Below are 20,433 nucleotides of genomic sequence, written 5' to 3'. Positions count from 1 at the left end.
GGTAGTTTGGTCTGCCCTGTTCCCATGATGCACTGGGCCAGGGACAGACTAATTTGCATATAGCCAGGTTCTGAGCTGGGATGGGGCAGTGAGCTAAATAACGGTGATGGATCAAGCCCTGATCTTTGGACTGGGTAAGAGTGGTCTGCTTAATTCAGGCACTCTGTTCATCACCACCCCCTTTTCTGAATCATTTTGTCCACCATAAGCGTGGAAGGGTATACTCAGACATGAGTCCCTTGCTCACTGCTCCATCAGGATTCAAGCAAGCCGGTGCCGACGAGGCTGAAATGCCAGAAACCGGTCCCCGGTAGCTTGTCTCCTTTCTGGTGAAGAATTGGCTTGGTAGTTTGGTCTGCCCTGTTCCCATGATGCACTGGGCCAGGGACAGACTAATTTGCATATAGCCAGGTTCTGAGCTGGGATGGGGCAGTAAGCTAAATAACGGTGATGGATCAAGCCCTGATCTTTGGACTGGGTAAGAGTGGTCTGCTTAATTCAGGCACTCTGTTCATCACCACCCCCTTTTCTGAATCCTTTTGTCCACCATAAGCGTGGAAGGGTATACTCAGACATGAGTCCCTTGCTCACTGCTCCATCAGGATTCAAGCAAGCCGGGCCGACGAGGCTGAAATGCCAGAAACCGGTCCCCGGTAGCTTGTCTCCTTTCTGGTGAAGAATTGGCTTGGTAGTTTGGTCTGCCCTGTTCCCATGATGCACTGGGCCAGGGACAGACTAATTTGCATATAGCCAGGTTCTGAGCTGGGATGGGCAGTGAGCTAAATAACGGTGATGGATCAAGCCCTGATCTTTGGACTGGGTAAGAGTGGTCTGCTTAATTCAGGCACTCTGTTCATCACCACCCCCTTTTCTGAATCATTTTGTCCACCATAAGCGTGGAAGGGTATACTCAGACATGAGTCCCTTGCTCACTGCTCCATCAGGATTCAAGCAAGCCGGGCCGACGAGGCTGAAATGCCAGAAACCGGTCCCCGGTAGCTTGTCTCCTTTCTGGTGAAGAATTGGCTTGGTAGTTTGGTCTGCCCTGTTCCCATGATGCACTGGGCCAGGGACAGACTAATTTGCATATAGCCAGGTTCTGAGCTGGGATGGGGCAGTGAGCTAAATAACGGTGATGGATCAAGCCCTGATCTTTGGACTGGGTAAGAGTGGTCTGCTTAATTCAGGCACTCTGTTCATCACCACCCCCCTTTTCTGAATCATTTTGTCCACCATAAGCGTGGAAGGGTATACTCAGACATGAGTCCCTTGCTCACTGCTCCATCAGGATTCAAGCAAGCTGGGCGGACGAGGCTGAAATGCCAGAAACTGGTCCCCGGTAGCTTGTCTCCTTTCTGGTGAAGAATTGGCTTGGTAGTTTGGTCTGCCCTGTTCCCATGATGCACTGGGCCAGGGACAGACTAATTTGCATATAGCCAGGTTCTGAGCTGGGATGGGGCAGTGAGCTAAATAACGGTGATGGATCAAGCCCTGATCTTTGGACTGGGTAAGAGTGGTCTGCTTAATTCAGGCACTCTGTTCATCACCACCCCCTTTTCTGAATCCGAATGTACCATGGTCAAGCTCATATTGGAAGAGACGCAATGATTAGGATGTTTAGACAAACATGGTATAACCCTAAGTTTAGGATGATTGCCGAGAGCCTGTGCCAGGGATGTCTGGTGTGCCAGCATTTTAATCCAAGACGAAAAACAGTTGTGAGTTTGGGAACCATAGGACGGGAGGGAGGTCCATTCACACGAATGCAGTTAGATTGTATTGAATTACCACCCTGTAACAGACTCAGATATGTACTTGTGATCATTTGTCTGTTTTCTCGGTGGGTAGAAGCTTTTGAATGATGGAGTAACTGTTGCAAAATTGTTGTTGCGTGAAATTATACCACGCTACGGTTTCCCAGTAACTATTGAAACAGATCGTGGAATGCATTTTCAAAATGAGCTATTGCAAATGATTTGTGAAGCACTGGACATTCGTCAGAAATTGCATTGTGCTTACAGACCAGAGACTTCTGGGCTAGTTGAACAAGTGAAAGGAACAACAAAAAACAGAATTCCAAAGATGTGCTTGGCTACTGGACTGAAATGGCCGGACGCATTGCCACTTGTTTTGATGACCTTAAGGAGCATACCTGATAAAAAGATTGGACTAAGTCCACATGAGATTTTGATTGGGAAGAGTGATGAGACAAGCATTTGTGCCAGTTGATAAACTGTTAACTATTAATGATGACATCATACTTGATTACTGCAAAAACCTGTCTGACGTGGTAACTTCTGTGTTCCATCAGGTGGGAACTGAGTCAAACTCAAAAGAAAAACATCCAGCTCATGATCTAGTCCCTGGAGATTGGGTTTGGATAAAGGTACACCGAAGAAGAAACTGCTTAGTACCTCGATGGCAAAGACCAAGACAGGTTATTCTGGTCAGCACAACTGCAGTTTAATGTGCCGGAGTAAAGAAGTGGGTGCACGCCAGCTACACCATCCGTGTGCCTGAGCCTAAGAATCCACAGGAGGGAGATGAAAGCACAACTGATTCTGATTCTGAAAGTGAACCAGAAAGAGATCCAGATACTGAAGCTGGACCTGGTCGTTGACATCTGGAGATATCAGATGCTAGCTCTGCATCTTAACCCCTTCAGCGCTAATGACAAGGGTAACTCGTCATGGACTTTCCATTGATTTCAATGGAAAGTCAATGGACCTCGCACACACCCCTTAGCAGCCAAGTGGTTAAGGAGAAGGTGAAACTATTGAAGTACCAAATTTTGAAGATCGACCTGAAAGTCGAGATTTGGTCGGGACTGATACCAGTAAGGACACTGAGCAAAGTGAAGATAAAACTGGTAATCAAGAAAATACTGAAGGACAGTCAGAAAGCTCTGGAAGCAGGAACCAAAATCCTGATGCTGGAAAAGAGGAAATAACTCATGATAAGGATGAGCTCCCAAGTACCAGTTATGGAGATGTTCCTAACAGAGTGAAAGGACTGACCAAAGAGAAAGCAGGTTCTGAGAAAGGACAAGACATTATAAAGTCCATCATAAATGAAACTGTAGAAAATTCTGAAACTGAAACTGATGACAGTGAAGATGAAACTCAATTGAGGAGGAGTTCAAGGAAAAGAGCTTGGAGAGTGGAACGTAACACTATCGAACCAAAACCAAAAAGAGTTCGTAAAGGAGATAATGGGCCTAAAGGAACCGATGGACTGAAATTTAAACGGGTTAATAAAGCTAAATAGCAAGAAGATCAAGTAAATTAAATAACCAGTCAAAATGAGTTGTTGGGAAAGAAAATAGAGGCTGTTCAAAGACCAAAAAGAGTAAGGAGACCAAATCCAAAACATAAGTCACCTGAATGGACTTACATGATCTTACCTCCTATTGGCGAAGTAAATTGCAGCCAAGAGAACCTGAATTGTCCAGGTGAAGTAAAAGAAAGTGAGTAAAACTGTGACTCAGAGAAAGAGAAGAGATATTTGATCTGAAACTGGGAAAAAGAAAAGTACGAACAAAGGCAAGATTTGAAATCTTGGTATAAGAAAACACTATAAGTGTAAAATAAAGATTTTTGAGAGACAATATTTAGGTGCGAAAACTGTGAAAATCACTGTTTGAAAAATAAAAAAAGGCTACTAATGATGTAACTAAATCAAAATGTGCTCTTCTTAGAAAATGGTGTAAAATGTGGTTAATATGCACTGGATTATTAATGTTGATATGGTTGATTCTAGCTATTATTATTCCTTTTGGACCAAACTTTGAAAAGATGAAAGCAAATGAAAGTATGAATGAACGAAATAATGAATTAAAGAGTGATAAATTACATGTGTATAAGCCAGAAATTCATCAAGATAACTCGATAAGCGATTTCTCCAAGAATATATTTTCAAGGTTATTATCTGAGTATATTAAAACTATGGATGCTAGTGACTGTTATGTATGTGTAAAATTGCCAGCATCAGTTTCAGAGGGGGTGACTTACCACCATCTTCCACTCAAATATGGAGTTACATGAAGTGTATTAACAAGTTTATTTTATAGAACAGGTAAATTGGAGTATTATTATTCAAATTCTGATGATGTTTTTGCGAAACTGAAAATTGTAGCTGAACTAAACTACTAAATTAAGCCTGCAAATATTTTTGGAGAATATTATTTGGAAACACAAGAGTTCACTCATGATTATGCATTTAAACATAATTTGACTTGTAAAATGAGAAATGAAGAAAAAGCTTTTTTAGATGTGGTTGAAGAGAGAAGAAATCAGTACAAAAGGAGGGAAAACGTGGTGCATACTAAATCTAATATGTGGACATGTGATGATGAAAATATTGAAGGGCATAATGTAAATGTGGCCATAAACATAGATACACCAGTATTAGGGACATTATGTATTCGAAGAGATAACACTGTGTATGACAATTATTTTGTGGGAGCGAGTCAATGTGAAGATACATATATCATAAAAGGAGGTTGGGGACTTAAAGGTGGTAATGACCCAGTCTTTCCTGGAATCTATTTCTTGTGTGGGAATAAAGCCTATTATAGATCACCTGATCATTGGTACGGGTCCTGTTACCTAGGTTTGGTCTTTCCTAAAATTTTCCATGTAGATAGAGGTACTAATGGGATACATGAAATAGGTAAACCTTTAAGTCGTAGAAAAAGAGAAAGTGTGATAGAAATAATAGGTGATGTTTTTGGAGCACTGATACCAGCAGTGGGAATGTCCCTTAATGCAAATAGAATTCGAAAATTGTCAACGATAGTAGATTGTTTGTCAACAGACACCGCAGGTGGATTTTTAATGGTGAACACTGAAATGATTGCTATGAGGGCTATGCTGATGCAAAATTGTCTTGCTCTTGATATAATTTTGGCAAAAGAAGTCGGAGTTTGTGGAATTTTGAAGGTACAACATTGTTGTACATATATGCCAGAGAAAAGTCAGAACATTGAAAGATATATTACAAATCTCACAGAGTTGCATAAGGAAGTTGAACCACTGGAGGTTGATGGTGTTCTTGAGAAACTTGGTAGAAGTTTTTCAGCAGTTAGAAATTGGTTTTGTGAAATAGGTAGATCTATTATAGGTAAGGTACTAATTCCAGGAACAATATTAATAGTAGTGATTTTAATATTAAGATTAGGTTGTAAACTCAGAAAGAGGAGAAATGTCAAAAGGTCTATAAAGAAAGTGATTGAGGAAAAACAAGAAAGAGAACGTGAAAAGGGTGATATAGAAATGGAAGAGATCAAAGAAAAACTTTATCAAGACAGAAAGAAGATAGAGGGCACTAGAGTATAACTCATACTAATTGAAAGTGCTTGAAACATGTTAAGATAAAAATGTGCTAAATTTTGGGAGTCATTTGGTGATAAATCACCAAAGGAGGGAGTTGATGGAGTGAGGTGGAGAAACAAAATTTTGTATACCCCTCATAAAATCACTTCCTCATAACAGTAACATGAACTAATCGTGTGGTTTTGAAAATTAACCAATATAGAATAGAATGCACACACACAAGTACACGTGGGAAACTAATTTGCTTATGTTGCAAACCATAATCGACTAATTAAGTAATGTTGTTAAGTTTATAGCTAACGCAATTGCTATAACCTAATCGAAAGAGGCATGAATATGCTTTTGTCTGTTTATTTCGTGGCATAAAAGATGAAGAATGGTGAGTAAATCACACATATATGTTGCATTATCTGCTAGGTAATAACTAACAGGGATACCTTAGTATGGGGGGAGGTAAACAAAAGGGTTATAGTTCAACAATTAACATTTAATTTTATTTGTTTCTATGATAGTTCTCGTTCTGGCCCCGGCGGCCTATTTAAAATGGACGTTTCTGTGACTCCGAGATTGAAGTGCTGTACGCATGCGCGAATGAACTCAAGACGAGCGTGAGCTGCCTGTGCTTGTGCAGAATGGGTCAAGGACAATGTGCCCTGGGAGCTCGACTGAATGCCAACAAAAATTAACTTCCGCATCGTGAGCCTGGGAGGAACTGTAAAACTATCGATTTAAGGACACAAGTGAAATGGACATAAGCTAAGACAAAGAGCACTTTCATTTTTTGATGATCGTGCAGAATTGGAACAATAAAATGATGAGGTTATGCTCATCCATCCCTCGATTTGTCCAATCAGAACTGTTAAAGACCGTAAGAGTTTCCTTTTTAGATAGATTAGGTAGGGAAAAAGGGTATAAAAGAGTGTGTCTGGAATTAAGAAAAAATCCTTCCTTTCCGATTTCCATCTTTGTATCCTGACATGCTGCCGGATCGCTGAATCTTTCCTGAGGTGTAAGGACTTTGAAATTTTCTAAACTTTACCTTTTCTTGAATGGGTACAGAGTCTTTAGATGAGGTGAACAATTAGAGAGAATAGAGAGATGAATTTTTGGAACTATTCTGTCCTATGCTAATGTCTGTGTCCTGAGATTGCGGTAAATAATTCGCTGATTCCCTGAACTATTGAACTAAAATAAATATAAATGTTTGAATTTAATTCCTTTCTTTTCTAGGTTTGTTTTGACTAAATGAATAAAATAAATATGAATAAATAAAGGTTATGCTAGAAAATGTTCACTTTAGAATAAAAATTGAATAAATGGAGAATTAAGCTGGTCTTGTTTATCCTTTAGTTAATTTATACTAGCAGATCTATCGACAAAATAATGGTGGTGTGTCTAAATAATTTCCTCATAGATAAACCATGGTAAAGAGTTTAAACGGCAGATGTACATATTATAAATAGTTAGCGTTTAATTTAGACACTCCACTATGATCCAGTAGCTCTCCTTTTAACCTTCACCAATCCTTGAAGCAGGGTGAATGTGTGTACGAGTGACTCGCAGTGTTATGGGCCCCACTGATGAGTAAATGTGTGATTAAGTTCTTCAGGGAAAAGGTGATTAGTTTAAGAGAAATTTCTGGAGGAGCGCTGCATCACATGCAAGCAATTGCTATCAGGAACTCTTCAAACAGTCTATCAAAATAAGTTGTTTCTGGTTTTTGTTTTTTTCTGGTCAGTAAACTCCAGAATTCGATGCGTTTTAAACTCAGGGTCATCTTGAATGCCACAATCTTTAGAAAAATAAATCCCAAAACCTGGCTTCTTCGATTTGTGAGCCTCTCTTTTGACTTTTCTCATTTTCGATTCTAGCACGAGTGTCCTCTGTGGTAGAACTGCCTTTTCGAAATGCCTTTCACAGACATAGATCCGTGGGTTTGTGATCCCTTTTAAAAAAGGAATACCACGACTCCATAATGTTATTCCATATTTTTTTTGCATTACTTCCCATTTAAAAAAATACTCTCTTCCAGAGTTCTCTTTTTTTGAAGTCTGGTTGACTTTGTTCTCTTTATTTCTAATGTGTGTTGTCATCTTCAAGGTCGGATTGATAGCAAGTCAATTACATTTTTCTATTAAAAAAATGTTTGGAATTCTCATACATGGCATTTTTCACAAAACATTTCCCAGCGTTTTGAATCCTAGCGTATTTTTTATTAACCACAAAGACACGTGACATATAATTATAATTCTCCTGTGACTGGAACTCATTCCCAAACATTCCCTTTCTTGCTTCAACAAATGCCAATGCCACAGATTAAGCACGTCCCCCTTGCATAGACCTTACCTAAAGCTGTTCCTGCCTGACATTTATATGCACATTAGTCCTGACCAACTAGGTGTGTGACTGGGTGCTTAGCCAGACCAAGCCATATAAACCTTTTTAGGTTTTGCCTGCAAGTGCGCACGTAGTGCTCATGCGCTAAAAAACCTTATGAGTCTTATGTGGGATCGATGACCCGCCCCCGGCTCCCATTGGCAAGCTCCATAAATGGAGGCTAGCCATTGGGAGCCGGATCTGTCCGTCAAGGCTGGACCAGATTCGGGGGCGTTCCCGTGTTTTTTTCCCTGGGCGTGGTTCCGTTCATCTTGGAGGCGGTCGGAGAGTTCTCCCCTGGAGGCTGCTTCTTCGCAAGTTGATACTTCCTTGTTGTCCTCTATCTATTTCCACGCGGTAGCAGCCGGGTTCTCTGGTGTTTCACATTCACTACTGATGAGAAGATGGCGGCGGAGCGCGGTTACAGCTTCTCTCTGACCACTTTCAGGTAAGCACAGTGAGGCTGCAGCCGGTGTCGTGGGCATGGGGGAGAGTAAGTGGGCAGCTTACCTGCGCCTTATCTATACAGCTAACGCTGCTGCGCTGAGACATGTACTAACAGTTTGCGGCCTCGTCCGGGATACTGCAGAGTCACGACCCATTCCAACCTTCTTGCCATCACCGATCCTCGGAGGATAATAGAAACTTTCTACGTGCCAGGGACGGATTAGCCGTTGATGAGAGCACTGGGGCCACGTCTTTGCTCACAATTGTTGTTCGGCAACTGAAGACTGATATCACCTAAGAGCAGTGGCATTGTGTCTGTCAACTGGGGTACCAGGTTTCCTGTCTACCTATTCGTTTACACATTTTGGTGTACTTATGTTTTGCCTGTTTCCCACAGCATATTAATGTATTGAATTTGGCTTCAAGTTTAATCATACTTTATTGAAACAATCCATTTAATCAACGCGAGAACAGTGTAGTGCAACTGTAATTAAAATTAATACAATCACTAAAAAGGCACACAAACTCCATTGGTGGCACAATTCCTAAAATGATTTACGCCTCGTGGGGGTTGGGGAGATATGTTAAATGCAAATAGTTATATAACGAAAAACCCAGCTGTATTGACCGCATGCAAAAAGAGACATAGATGACTTCATGGCTGACCCGGACAGTTCATAAGTAGATGTAAACTGTATTTAGGATAATACCTAAGGGCACAATAGCATGTAGCATGACTGTGCAATCAAATGTCTGAGAAAGTATCCAGCTGTTGTGCAACAATCTGCAAAAACAGCCAAGTTAGATCGTAAATGCAGGTCTTAACGCAAATGTCTGCAGTCTTTTCAAACCAAAAATGCATGGGGATTTCCTATTGTTTTTCCCTGGGTGGCAGACTGGGACCAGTTTGTAAAGTGGTGTGTGCTGTAAGTGATCTTGGGGAATATTTGTCAATAGCAGGGGTGAGCGTGATCCTAGTTTGAATGAATGAGGATTTCAAGAGTGCACAGCCTCCTTAGCAGAGGTGTCCCTGTGCTAGCGGAGAGCGGTGTTGTGGGCCAACTATTCCTGCCTGAAGAGCCAGTTTTTAGGTTTTGCCTGGTCCCTTGCTCCCTCTTTCTCCCTTGCTCCCTCTAGCTCCCTCTCTCTCTGTCTTGCTCGCTCTAGCTCCCTCTAGCTCCTTCTCTCTCTATCTTACTCCCTCTAGCTCCCTCTCTGTCTAGCTCCCTCTCTCTCTGTTTTACTCCCTCTAGCTAAAACTGTCTACTTTTCTCTGTCTTACTCTCTCTAGCTCCTTCTCTCTCTGTCTTACTCCCTCTAGCTCCCTCTCTCTCGGTCTTTCTCACTCTAGCTCTCTCTCTCTCTGTCTTACTCCCTTCTAGCTTCCTCTCTCTTTGTTACTCCCTCTTGCTCCCTCTCGCTCTGTCTTGCTATCTCTAGCTCTCTGTCTTACTCTCTATAGCACCCTCTCTGTCTTGCTCCCTCTCTGTCTTGCTCCCTCTAGCTCCCTCTCTGTCTTGCTCTTTCTAGCTCCCTCTCTTCGTGTCTTGCTCCGTCTAGCTCCCTCTCTCTCTGTCTTACTCCCTCTAGCTCCTTCTCTCTCCGTCTTAATCCCTCTAGCTCCCTCTCTCTGTCTTGCTCCCTCTAGCTCCCTCTCTCTCCCTTGCTCCCTCTAGCTCCCTCTCTCTCTGTCTTGCTCGTTCTAGCTCCCTCTAGCTCCTTCTCTCTCTATCTTACTCCCTCTAGCTCCCTCTGTCTCCTTCTCTCTGTCTTACTCTCTCTAGCTCCTTCTCTCTCTGTCTTACTCCCTCTAGCTCCCTCTCTCTCTGTCTTACTCCCTCTAGCTCACTCTCTCTCTGTCTTTCTCACTCTAGCTCTCTCTCTCTCTGTCTTACTCCCTCTAGCTTCCTCTCTTTGTTACTCCCTCTTGCTCCCTCTCTCTCTGTCTTGCTCTCTCTAGCTCCTTCTCTCTCTGCCTTACTCCCTCTAGCTCCCTCTCTCTATGTCTTACTCCCTCTAGCTCCCTCTCTCTCTGTCTTGCTCGCTCTAGCTCCTTCTCTCTCTATCTTGCTCCCTCTCTCTGTCTAGCTCCCTCTCTCTCTGTTTTACTCCCTCTAGCTCCCTCTGTCTCCTTCTCTCTCTGTCTTACTCTCTCTAGCTCCTTCTCTCTCTGTCTTACTCCCTCTAGCTCCCTCTCCCTCTGTCTTTCTCACTCTAGCTCTCTCTCTCTCTCTGTATGTATAGCTCTGTGTACATATACCTGTGTGTGTGTGTATAAGTGCAAATGCAATAAGTCTCACATTTGCGAAAAATAAAGCTATTTACTACTAAACAACACCATTTATTTATCTGTTTACTCAAAAAAAAACATAGATGAAAATTTTAACATTTACAATGCCAATAGCTCTAACATTGTCAAAGGCAAAACCATTGCATTGTAAATGCTTGTTCAAAAATGTCATGCCTCAAAACGTTTCGGATGGAGAGCCATCTCATCACTCAGGTTAAGTCTCAACGTGGTAAACTGAGACCTGGTAGAACTAGGCAGAACATGGTGCCTTGCAAAGAGACACTGTTTGAAGGTGCAGGTAAACTACTCTTTCCAAAGAACCATGAAAGCAATGGGAACCTCACAAGCACCCAAATGTTGAGAGGATAGGTGCAAGTAGACGATCACCCGATCATCGGCAGTGCCTCCGGGACCAAGAGTGGGAACCTCCCTTTTTATGTCTCTGTAGCTCGCGTGCTGTCAGAAAAGCACACACCTCGAATATTCCCCCTATCGACCCAGCTACAGAGAAGATGAAGCTGGATCCCCCAGTCCCATAAAGTGTAGAACAGTGTTCAAAGTTATCAAGCAACAAATATAGAGACGTGTTGAAAACGTACATTGTGGTAACAAGGTTTGCCTTCCCTACCAATCAATGGCACCAGGCTCTCACCTTGAAAACCTCATTGGCCCAGATTCTGAATGATTCTTCTTGGCCACAGAGTTCGTCTCCCTCACCCATCTTCAGAATGCGTTCCCCACCCAGCTCCTCCAGCCGTGTGTCCACAGCATGACCAAAAGCGCAGAAGTGAGGATAAGCTCGGGACCCAAGGCCAAACACGGAGAACCTAAAACAGCAAAGGCAGATGTAAACATAGGCCTGTGATCCAAAATCAAACCTAAAAAAGCAAGGAAATAAGTTAGGATAGATTGGGATCCAAAGCCAAACACTGAGAAGCTTAAAATGCAACAAGACACACTAGGATAAGTCTGAGATTCGAACCAAGGTTCTGAGGACCTTAATGTGCAATGATATAAGTTAGGATATTGTTATATCTTCCAAACTTTGATATCCTTTAAGTAAAAAGATACAGGTTAAGATAGAACTGTGACCCAACATGAAACTCTGTGAACCATAAAGTGCAAAAACACAATTTCGGCAAGGAGACGGGCCCAAAATCAAAATTTGAGAACCTTTTTTGCATCAATGTTTATTCTATTTGATTTTGAGCTTTAGTACAGTTATGAAATTGCTTTACTGTCAACATAAGCAGAACATATCAATACATGCATATTAACATTACCGATGGAGTTAAATAACACAATTAAAGAAAGCAATCAACCAAAGAATAAGGAAACTATATTGCAACCAGAATGGCTATCAGCCCCAGAAGATACACATTGTGTCCCTAGATAGAAGACTGTCTGCTACATCAGAGAGTAAAAGAGGGTGGAGGAAGTAGCATCATATGCAGGTACATTTAGCTAGCTGATCCTGTAGCTTGTAGACTGTATTCACAGATGGCAATTCAAGATAGTTTAGTAAGCCATTCTCACAATCTGGGTGTAGTTTGTGACCACCAATGGCATGAAAATACAAAGATTTGCCGCCCGAGGGCAGTGGCCAGCCATCTGCGTGGGTGGTTCAAGAGCCCTGGCAGGTCACTTATGTCATGCAGCAATCCTGACTGTGCTGATCTGTTAATCTGGAAGGACAACAATGTTATAATGTCTTGCCTTATATCAGTTGAGTATGTAATAAGGCGCATATATTACACATGGACATGAAACAAATTGCATCTAGGGGATTGGCATCGGCAACAGTTAGAATGTGGGAGTAAGTGTGCCCCATGTAATCTGCAAGCGGTCCAGTACCAGCTATGTACTAGTCTGAAACACAGAAATTTTTGTTTTGTCTCCCTAAAGTATCTGTCATGTTCTGCCATTAGACTCCGCCAATCTTCCAACTGATGATCTCTCGTTAATATTGTCTGCTGGTAGTGCCTAGTACCCGATAATGTTGGGACAGAAAAAAAGGTGGTTGACCAAGAAAATGCAAATGCCAGACAGCACTCCTATGTGTGATTCATATGGTTGTATATACAGAAAATGAGTGAATTTACTAAATCAATTGTCTGCTTTGATATCCACCATGTATACAGTGTTTTAATTGTAAATATTGCCAAAGGGTTGTTCTTAGTCTGGAAAATTCTATTTACAATTCTTTATGTTTTGAGGTTGTTGGGCGCTATAATTTGATATAGTGACATGATCCTTGCCTGTTCCCATCATTTGCATTATACACTGGTTGCCCCAATGTGTACACCCACATTATGCCATGGGGGGCAGAGCAGTGGAAGAAATTGTGTACCTCCATCTTTGTGCGTGTATCCAAATTTGTCAGGTCGAGTATACGATGGACTTGGGAGTCTGTGTATGACATAATATGGAGGGGCATAAGGCGATTGGCCTTTCCGAAGACAAAATGTTCCAAACGTACCCTTAATGGAGGATGTTTCATTTGGAGCAGTGTAAGAAACTTGAGTATTATTTTGGGTGGGTGGTTCCCAACCTCAAGGAATATTTACAACCCTTTTCAGGGTGAACCATCTATGTCACTAATTAACTTGTGCTCACCCCCTGGTATGTATGTCACAGGGCAGGCAGACGTAACTTAGGACATTGTGTAAAGTATTTATGCAGTACCAAAACTGTAATAAAGTAAACATTAAAAACTATTTAAAAAAATCTCCTGGGCCTCCCAACTGAGTGTGATCAATCACGGTATGTATGGTCCGGGTTTAAATCCGCATTTGAGATGGATAGGTGGCTGTTACCGGGTGGGAATTATAGCAGGGCGCTCTATTCTAGATCGACGGTTCGGACGCTTACTGGACCTACCAAGATAGCGGTGCAGGTGTGGCATTGTGCAAATGCGGCAATGGGGTGGAGAGATAGACTAACCCGAGCGACCCCGTTATATGATTCTTGCAGATTGGGCAGTTTGTGGAGGACGAAAGGCTTTGAGAAATGGGATATGATTGGTATCAGTAGAGTGGGCGATCTCTGGGTTAAGGATAAGATCAAGACTTTCGAGGTCTTGAAGGTGGAATATGAGTTGAGTGATTGGGAATTTTTTCGCTATTTACAGATTCGTCATGCGTTGCGTTCTGTTTTCCCCATTGGGACTGATATTCCGGAATCCTCCCCTTTGGAGGATCGAATACTTGACGGATATGTGCCCGACAGCACGATTTCTTTGATCTATAAGAAATTAATCAATGATCGGTCGGACCTGTTAACGCATCTAAGAGAGATCGGCTTAATATTAGACGATGAGGACTGGCAATCCGCGATTTCCTCACCGAAGAAGGTCGCGATACCAGCCTGTCTTCGACTGGCCCAGCTCAAGATTTTGCACCGTGTTTATGTAACTGGCCCGCGACTGATTCAAATGGGTTATTCTGCAGTGGGTTATGCAACCGTGGTTGTGGTCAACTTGCCACTTTCCTTCACATAATTTGGGAATGTCCAGAGGTTGCTGCGTTTTGGAATAGAGTGCATGCGGTTATGAAAGAGGTCACGGGAGTCGCGATGCAACCTGAAGCTAGGCGGTGTTTGTTGAATGTGTGGGAACCGAATGATTATGACGTGGCTCAGACGCGATGGGCGACCCTGGCCAACATGATTGCCAAAAGAGACATTGCACAGTTGTGGGGCGCTCATCACCCGCCTACGGTCGCGGTGTGGAAGGAGAACATGGATTGGTGTATGTTTCGAGAGAAGACGGTGTATGTGGCGCGAGGTAGGCCCAAAAAATGGGGTAAAATTTGGAGTCAATGGAACTCCTACAGAGGAGATATATGCACACCACCCCTTCCTGATGTTCCTGACGTCCCGCACTCTCCCTGATCCGACATTCCACGATTTGTTCTAATTTTCATGTTTTAAAATCTTGAGTCTTTTCCCCCGATTTTGCCCCCCCCGACTCTCGTTAATTGACTTGCATTATGATTTTATTGCCTTTTCCCTCCTGCTCAGGAACGCACCTGTACTGTATTGCTCTTTTTGCCTTGTTTGTTTGTTTTCTTTATATACAATAAAAAGAGTTTACATTTTTTTTATCTCAAACCTAATTAGAAAAATGTAATAAGATGCAATTAACATAATGACACCAAAATTACAAAACTCCAATGAGGGGAACCAGAGCTATGATTTTTTAAAATGTAGGAAGGATAATGTTAAGGAACACAAAGTGCCTATAATAATAAATGGTCACAGTAGAATAGGATCTAGGTGCAATTTGAGGCTGCCCGCAAGGAGTGCGGGCTGAATACACCAACCAGGTACGACTTGGTCAAAGATGTTACTTTCTAACTTAGTCCTTTCAACCCAATCCACCAAAGGAGTACAATTCTAAAGCTTCCTAGGATCTCACCTGTAGCCTATGGAGACTAACAGGGTGTGAGGCAGAGACCAACAGCACGGTCCAGTCCAGGTCCAGCTGCCACTATTCAGCTAAACAATTGCAGGAAAGGCCTCTCACAGCTTATTGTATCCCCGTAGCTTGAACAGGAGGCCATCATTATGACCCCTGGAGTCTACCTCTTTGTTCTAGGGTCAAGAGGGAGCAGTTTCAGTCCTTCGGACTCCTCTCAAGTCATGAACAGCAGGTCCAGTCCACTTCTTTTCTTCCAAAGAGTTCTGAAATGAGTGCATGGAGATCCGACATTTATGCCTGGCATAAGCTACTGGTTGGGTAATGACTCCTGGGCATGCCCTAACCAATGAGGTAAATGTTCCTGGATTTAACCCTACCCACTTTGGGCATTTTCAAGATGGTGAAATTATCCAGCTATTCACCCCAAGTGTTACATGTAAAACCTAGAGACAGAAGTCTGGTAGGACAAAGCAGGGTCCTTCAGCAAAGAGGAAGCGGATACACAAAAATTGTCTTGGCATCCTTTTCAAGAGTTACATGTGACCAAGCAGATCTGTCAAGCAGGATTTGACACTGTGCTATCAAAAGGAGGCCTACAACCCCCAACCTGCATATTCTGACAGGTTCATAGGAGTTATCTCTGCCCATTTATGTAAGTGTATTGTTTGCCCCTGGTGGGCCATTCACACATAATCAAATGCTTGACACTGGCTGGAAGAAGCTGGACAGCTTGGATTCAAGCTAGTCTCGCCGATGACGGGTGATACCTCGAAACGGGTCCCAGAATGCTTGTTTCCTGTCCAGGGAGGATCCCGCTTGGCAGTTCAGGCTGGACTGTTCCCATGAGTAGCAGGGTCAAGACTGATTTGCATGTGGCTGGGTCCATACTGGCGTAGTGAGCAAAAGAACCAAGGATTTAACCCAGATATGTTAACTGGGGGTGAATGTTTGATTTGTTCACATTCCGTCCTTCATTTGTTGCCACAGCATGCCTCCAATATGTAACATTATAATATTTCTGGAAGGAGGTGGGCGATTATCCCATAGTAGTCTATGCTTAATGAAGTTTTGTGGACCCTTTACATGAAGGTATATTAACCCATTCTCCGCAGCCGTCGGCCAATGGCCGTCGCGAGCACTACCTCGGTAGTGGTGCACACGTCCGTTGGCCGACGCGGCCCCGCCCGCGCAATAGAACGCCTGCAGCGTGACGGATTTTGCGCCGCGCTAAACGGTTAATGGTCAGTTAGGATAATTAGCGAACAAGAGTCAGTAATACGAAGTCAGCGAGTACAACTTGGAGAATTGCACATTTATTGTTTTTCTCCTGTCCAAAGGGCCTGTTTTATCTACAATCAGATGAGGCGCCGAATTCCAGTTTCCTACAATCAGAAAGCAGGTTGGACTGCATGCCCTGAGGAGTCTGGTTGTATGGGAGAAAAAGTCACTTTTATAAGTGTCTTTGCAGCGCATACCGAGTCTATGACCACCATTGTGTTTGAGGTTCTCAATTTTACAAGAAATACCCACCTTGCTTGTCTGTCATTCGTGGAGAATTTTGTGAGAAAGGGATTTCCTTACCAGGATTGCTACCTCACACTCCTTTGGGTGTGTAAGAGATCAGAGGATACAGAGTTGGAAACTTATAGTCTGCTACTACCTATCATTGACCCTACCTATTCCCTCAGAACTTGGTGGATCCCATTGCCAACAACTGTGTCTCCTGGAGGAGTGCTATGTCAGTGTGTTTCGTATCTAATTATTCTAACCCTTTTTTTAACTTAATGTTGTGTGCCATCCACTCAAATTCAGGAAAAGTTTTTTTGACAGCAGTGTCTCTGGTGACAAAGTAATATTTTCCTATGCAAATGGTAACTGGTGTCAGAGTATTGTGGGTTTCTAGTATTTAAATGTGGAGGGGACTGAGTATGGATGGGGTGCTTGGGGGAAAAACCCCGAAGGCTGGGCCGTAAAGAATGCTTATATCATACGAGGGCTCGAGTGATTCTGGGATCCCATTAATCGACTTTTGCATGAAGGCTGCTAATACTTATGTCAAACAAACTGCCCCTGGAAGTTAAAAGGGTTACGAACGTAGGATGTCACTCACAGATATTAGGGTTGTACCATAAAGACAGTCGGGATGTCCTATTGATAAACTTTTACAATCATTTATTTGACTCTACCCGTCATAAAGTAGTTTTCGAATTAGCAACGGAAATAGGAAAACTGGGTAAAGAAGTAAATACCAACTTCGACGTTGTATGGGTCGGAGATTTTAATATGCTAATTTGTTCTTTGTCTATGACCAAGGCATGTGGGTTTAGGAATGATGTAGGAGATGACTGTGTACACTTCCCACATAATACCTATGGTGATTCATTAAATACTTTTTTGGCCAAATATGACATGGATATAATGCAATGTGCTCGGGATGGACTTGGGAAGTTGATTCCAACTTTCACGGGAAGAAATGCAAACAGCATAATGGATCATGTATTGGTATCTGCAAATATTGTACAATTCTGTACTACCCCGCGGATCGAAGAACTGTTACATAGTGATAATTGTATCATTATATCAATAGCTGTGTGTGGCAGCAGATCCACAGTAAAACAAACCACAGTAGGTAATATTGTCTTGTGTAGACCACATGGTACCAGAATCAGATGGAAAGGTATCAACCCAGAGAATGTATTAAGAAATATTGTTTTAACCACTTCCATGCTAATGACAAGGTCAGCTCGTCAATCGTCATGCAGTTTACTGGACCTGTGCTTATGACGAGCTGACCTTGTCATGAACAATGGGAAATTTCAAAGCCCAGCACCCAGCGGGAATTGCCTTAGCAGGCAAGGTGTTAAAATGCAGTAGTGAGATTTCCGAGAGTCTAGATATTGGAACGAAACCAGCATTAATAGTAACCAACTTCTGTGAAATAAGTGCTTCCATTGACACAATACTGACTACTTCATCGAGCAGGAAACACATCCAGAACAGGGGATGGTTTAATCATACCTGCACCCTTTCACTGAATCAGCTAAAACAAGCACTGTCTAGGAGCCCTTGGGATATACCGCTTGGTAAAAAACTGAGATTAGAATATAAACTAACACTAAAACAGAGGAAGAAAGAAATCCAACAGGAGGCTTGGGATAAACTAGCTTTGGCAGCAGATACATCAAATATCAGTTGTTTTGGGAAAACGGTTAATTCGTCATTTCTTAAAAATGATTTTGTTCCCGAATTGTTGTGCCATGTTAGTAGTGAGGCGTGGGTGGCATATTTTTCCAGTATCTTTAACTCTTGTGATAATAATACTGAGGATTTTATAAACCCAAGTCTATGGCCCATTGTCCCCATAAACATTACCCTAGCTGAGGTCGAGCAAGGAATTAAAAGCAGCAAGGGAGGGAAAGCTCCAGGCCCGGACGGCGTACCCATGGATGTTTATAAAACCGTGCCTGCCCTATGAGGGCCGATACTCACCAGAGTTTTTAATGCCGCAGTGATGGAGGGAACTCCCCTTCCTTGGGGTGAATCGGTTATTATACCCATCTATAAGAAGGGGAATAAATCGGAAGCCAAGAATTACCGGCCAATTTCATAATTAGATTCATCAATAAAAGTGATGAGTAGAGTTTTATTAGTTAGGTTAGAGGAATGGGTTGAGGACAATGGGATACTGACACAGGCCCAATATGGATTCAGGAAGGGGCTGGGCACCTTAGAACAGTGTATTAATTTAGAACTTTTAATTGGAAAATATAAATGTGCCAAACAAGGGTGCCTCTTTCTATGTTTTGCTGACCTTAGTAGCGCCTTCGATCCAGTGGACCACGCTATACTCTGGGCAATCCTACTTAATCTTGGAGCCCCAGAGCCCATTATTTATTTTTTAGTCAGGCTTTATGACAAACTATCGACTTCAGTACGGCATGGCCAAAGGGGCGAATGCACCCCCAAATTTAAAGTCAAACGTGGCATCCGACAAGGCTGCGTCCTAGCACCACTGCTTTTTACTCTATTTATTAATGAAGTAGACGCAGTACTTAAACTTGTACAGTCGGATGCCCCCCAAGCTGAGGGCCAGGATGTGCCGGTTCTGCTTTATGCAGATGACACGGTACTTTTATCCCGAACACCGGTAGGCCTACAATGGCTAATAGATAGGTTTGCTGATTTTATTAACGGGAGGAAGCTGCGGATCAATAAGACGAAAACCTATACCATGATCTGTGGTCCGAATCCCAGGAAGACTAAATCCTTTTTTATAGATGGGCAAACAGTGCAAACCGTGGACAATTTCTGCTACCTGGGGATATCTTTCTCTGGCGGCGTGAAATGGTCATGGGAAATCTCTAATGTCCGGGCCAAGATGTCAATAAGTGTGCATGGGGTCTTCAGGTTCGCATCTAAATTAGGGGATCTCCGGATTAAAGGCATGACACATATCTACAAAGCTAGATGTACCTCTATCGCATTATATGGTGCAGGGGTATGGGGTCACCATTCTAGTAAAGAATTGCAAATTGAGGAAAATTATTTTCTCAAAAAGCTACTTTGTGTGCCTACTTCAGCGTCCTCTGAATTAATCCATTGTGAAGTGGGGATTAATTACCTGTCAGATCTGATTGCGCTTAGACCCCTTCTGCTCTGGAGATCAATTTGGTTGAAAGAAGATACACTATTTAATGTAATGTAAATGTAAATATAAATGTGCTGGATTTGTAAAGCGCACGGCTGCCCGTGAGCGTCCCGGCGCTTGCTTAGGGAACCCGTCCTGGTATTCCCCTGTGAGAAACCCCGGCAGGGTGTCCACAAGGTGAAAGCCAGGCATCCTGCCGCGAGGGGCCGTAGTGGAGATTAAGCAAGCTATTGCCCAGAGTCCCAGAGTGTGACCCCGTGGGTTGAGTAGGCACCAGAGCGAGAATTGTCGAGTCCGTGGAATTTTCGAGCCCGAGACCCGCTGAGGTGGGGAATCGAACCCTGGTCCACGGTCGATCTCAGCTTCCGGGTCTGCCGCCTCTAACCACTGAGCCACGCTTCTCCACTTTAATAAAGTGATCATCAAAGATTGCCTTCGATTAGACAATTGTTTTAGGATCCACTGGCTTAAATATATAGCACATGCTTACGAAGACCTATTTAAACTCACAATCCTGGATAACCCAAACGAAGTAACAGAGTTGACCAAACAAAAGATAAAGAATACGTTCTTGTTACAAAGGAAGGAGTGCAGAATGAGATCGGTAGGGAAGCAAATAACATGTCAGTTTTATCATTCCCATCTAGATTACGATGGTTTTCAAACCTATCTGACTCTGGTAACAAGACCTTCACATCGTTTTGTTCTAACAAGAATGAGATGGCCTTGTCCATCATTTAGTAGCGTTTCCTTGTGTGAAACAGCGTCCAGTTTCCCCTTGCCCATGTGATGGGCATACAAAACAAAGCACCTTGCACTTCTCCTGTGCGATTTGTACTTGAACTACCGTATTGTTTATTTAAAACCTCTGTTTAAAAAATATCACACTATAACTACTAATGCTGCTATGAGTCTACTG

The 20,433-nt window shown here is 42.7% G+C and overlaps 1 protein-coding gene across 1 annotated transcript in view; it reads right to left on the bottom strand.

The window, feature by feature from the left end:
• The window catches only part of NOS3 (nitric oxide synthase 3), a 999,469-nt gene that overhangs the window by 356,100 nt on the left and 622,936 nt on the right, over positions 1 to 20,433 (bottom strand). The window contains exon 16 of the mRNA XM_078662772.1: positions 11,099 to 11,273. Within this exon, the coding sequence (XP_078518898.1) occupies positions 11,099 to 11,273 (175 nt within the window). The remainder of the gene's footprint in view (positions 1 to 11,098; positions 11,274 to 20,433) is intronic.

This window comes from Lissotriton helveticus, chromosome 10 (assembly GCF_964261635.1).
Source record: "Lissotriton helveticus chromosome 10, aLisHel1.1, whole genome shotgun sequence".
NCBI lineage: Eukaryota > Metazoa > Chordata > Amphibia > Caudata > Salamandridae > Lissotriton > Lissotriton helveticus.
Note: the sequence above shows the minus strand (reverse complement) of the source record. Positions and strands in the feature narration are given on the sequence as shown.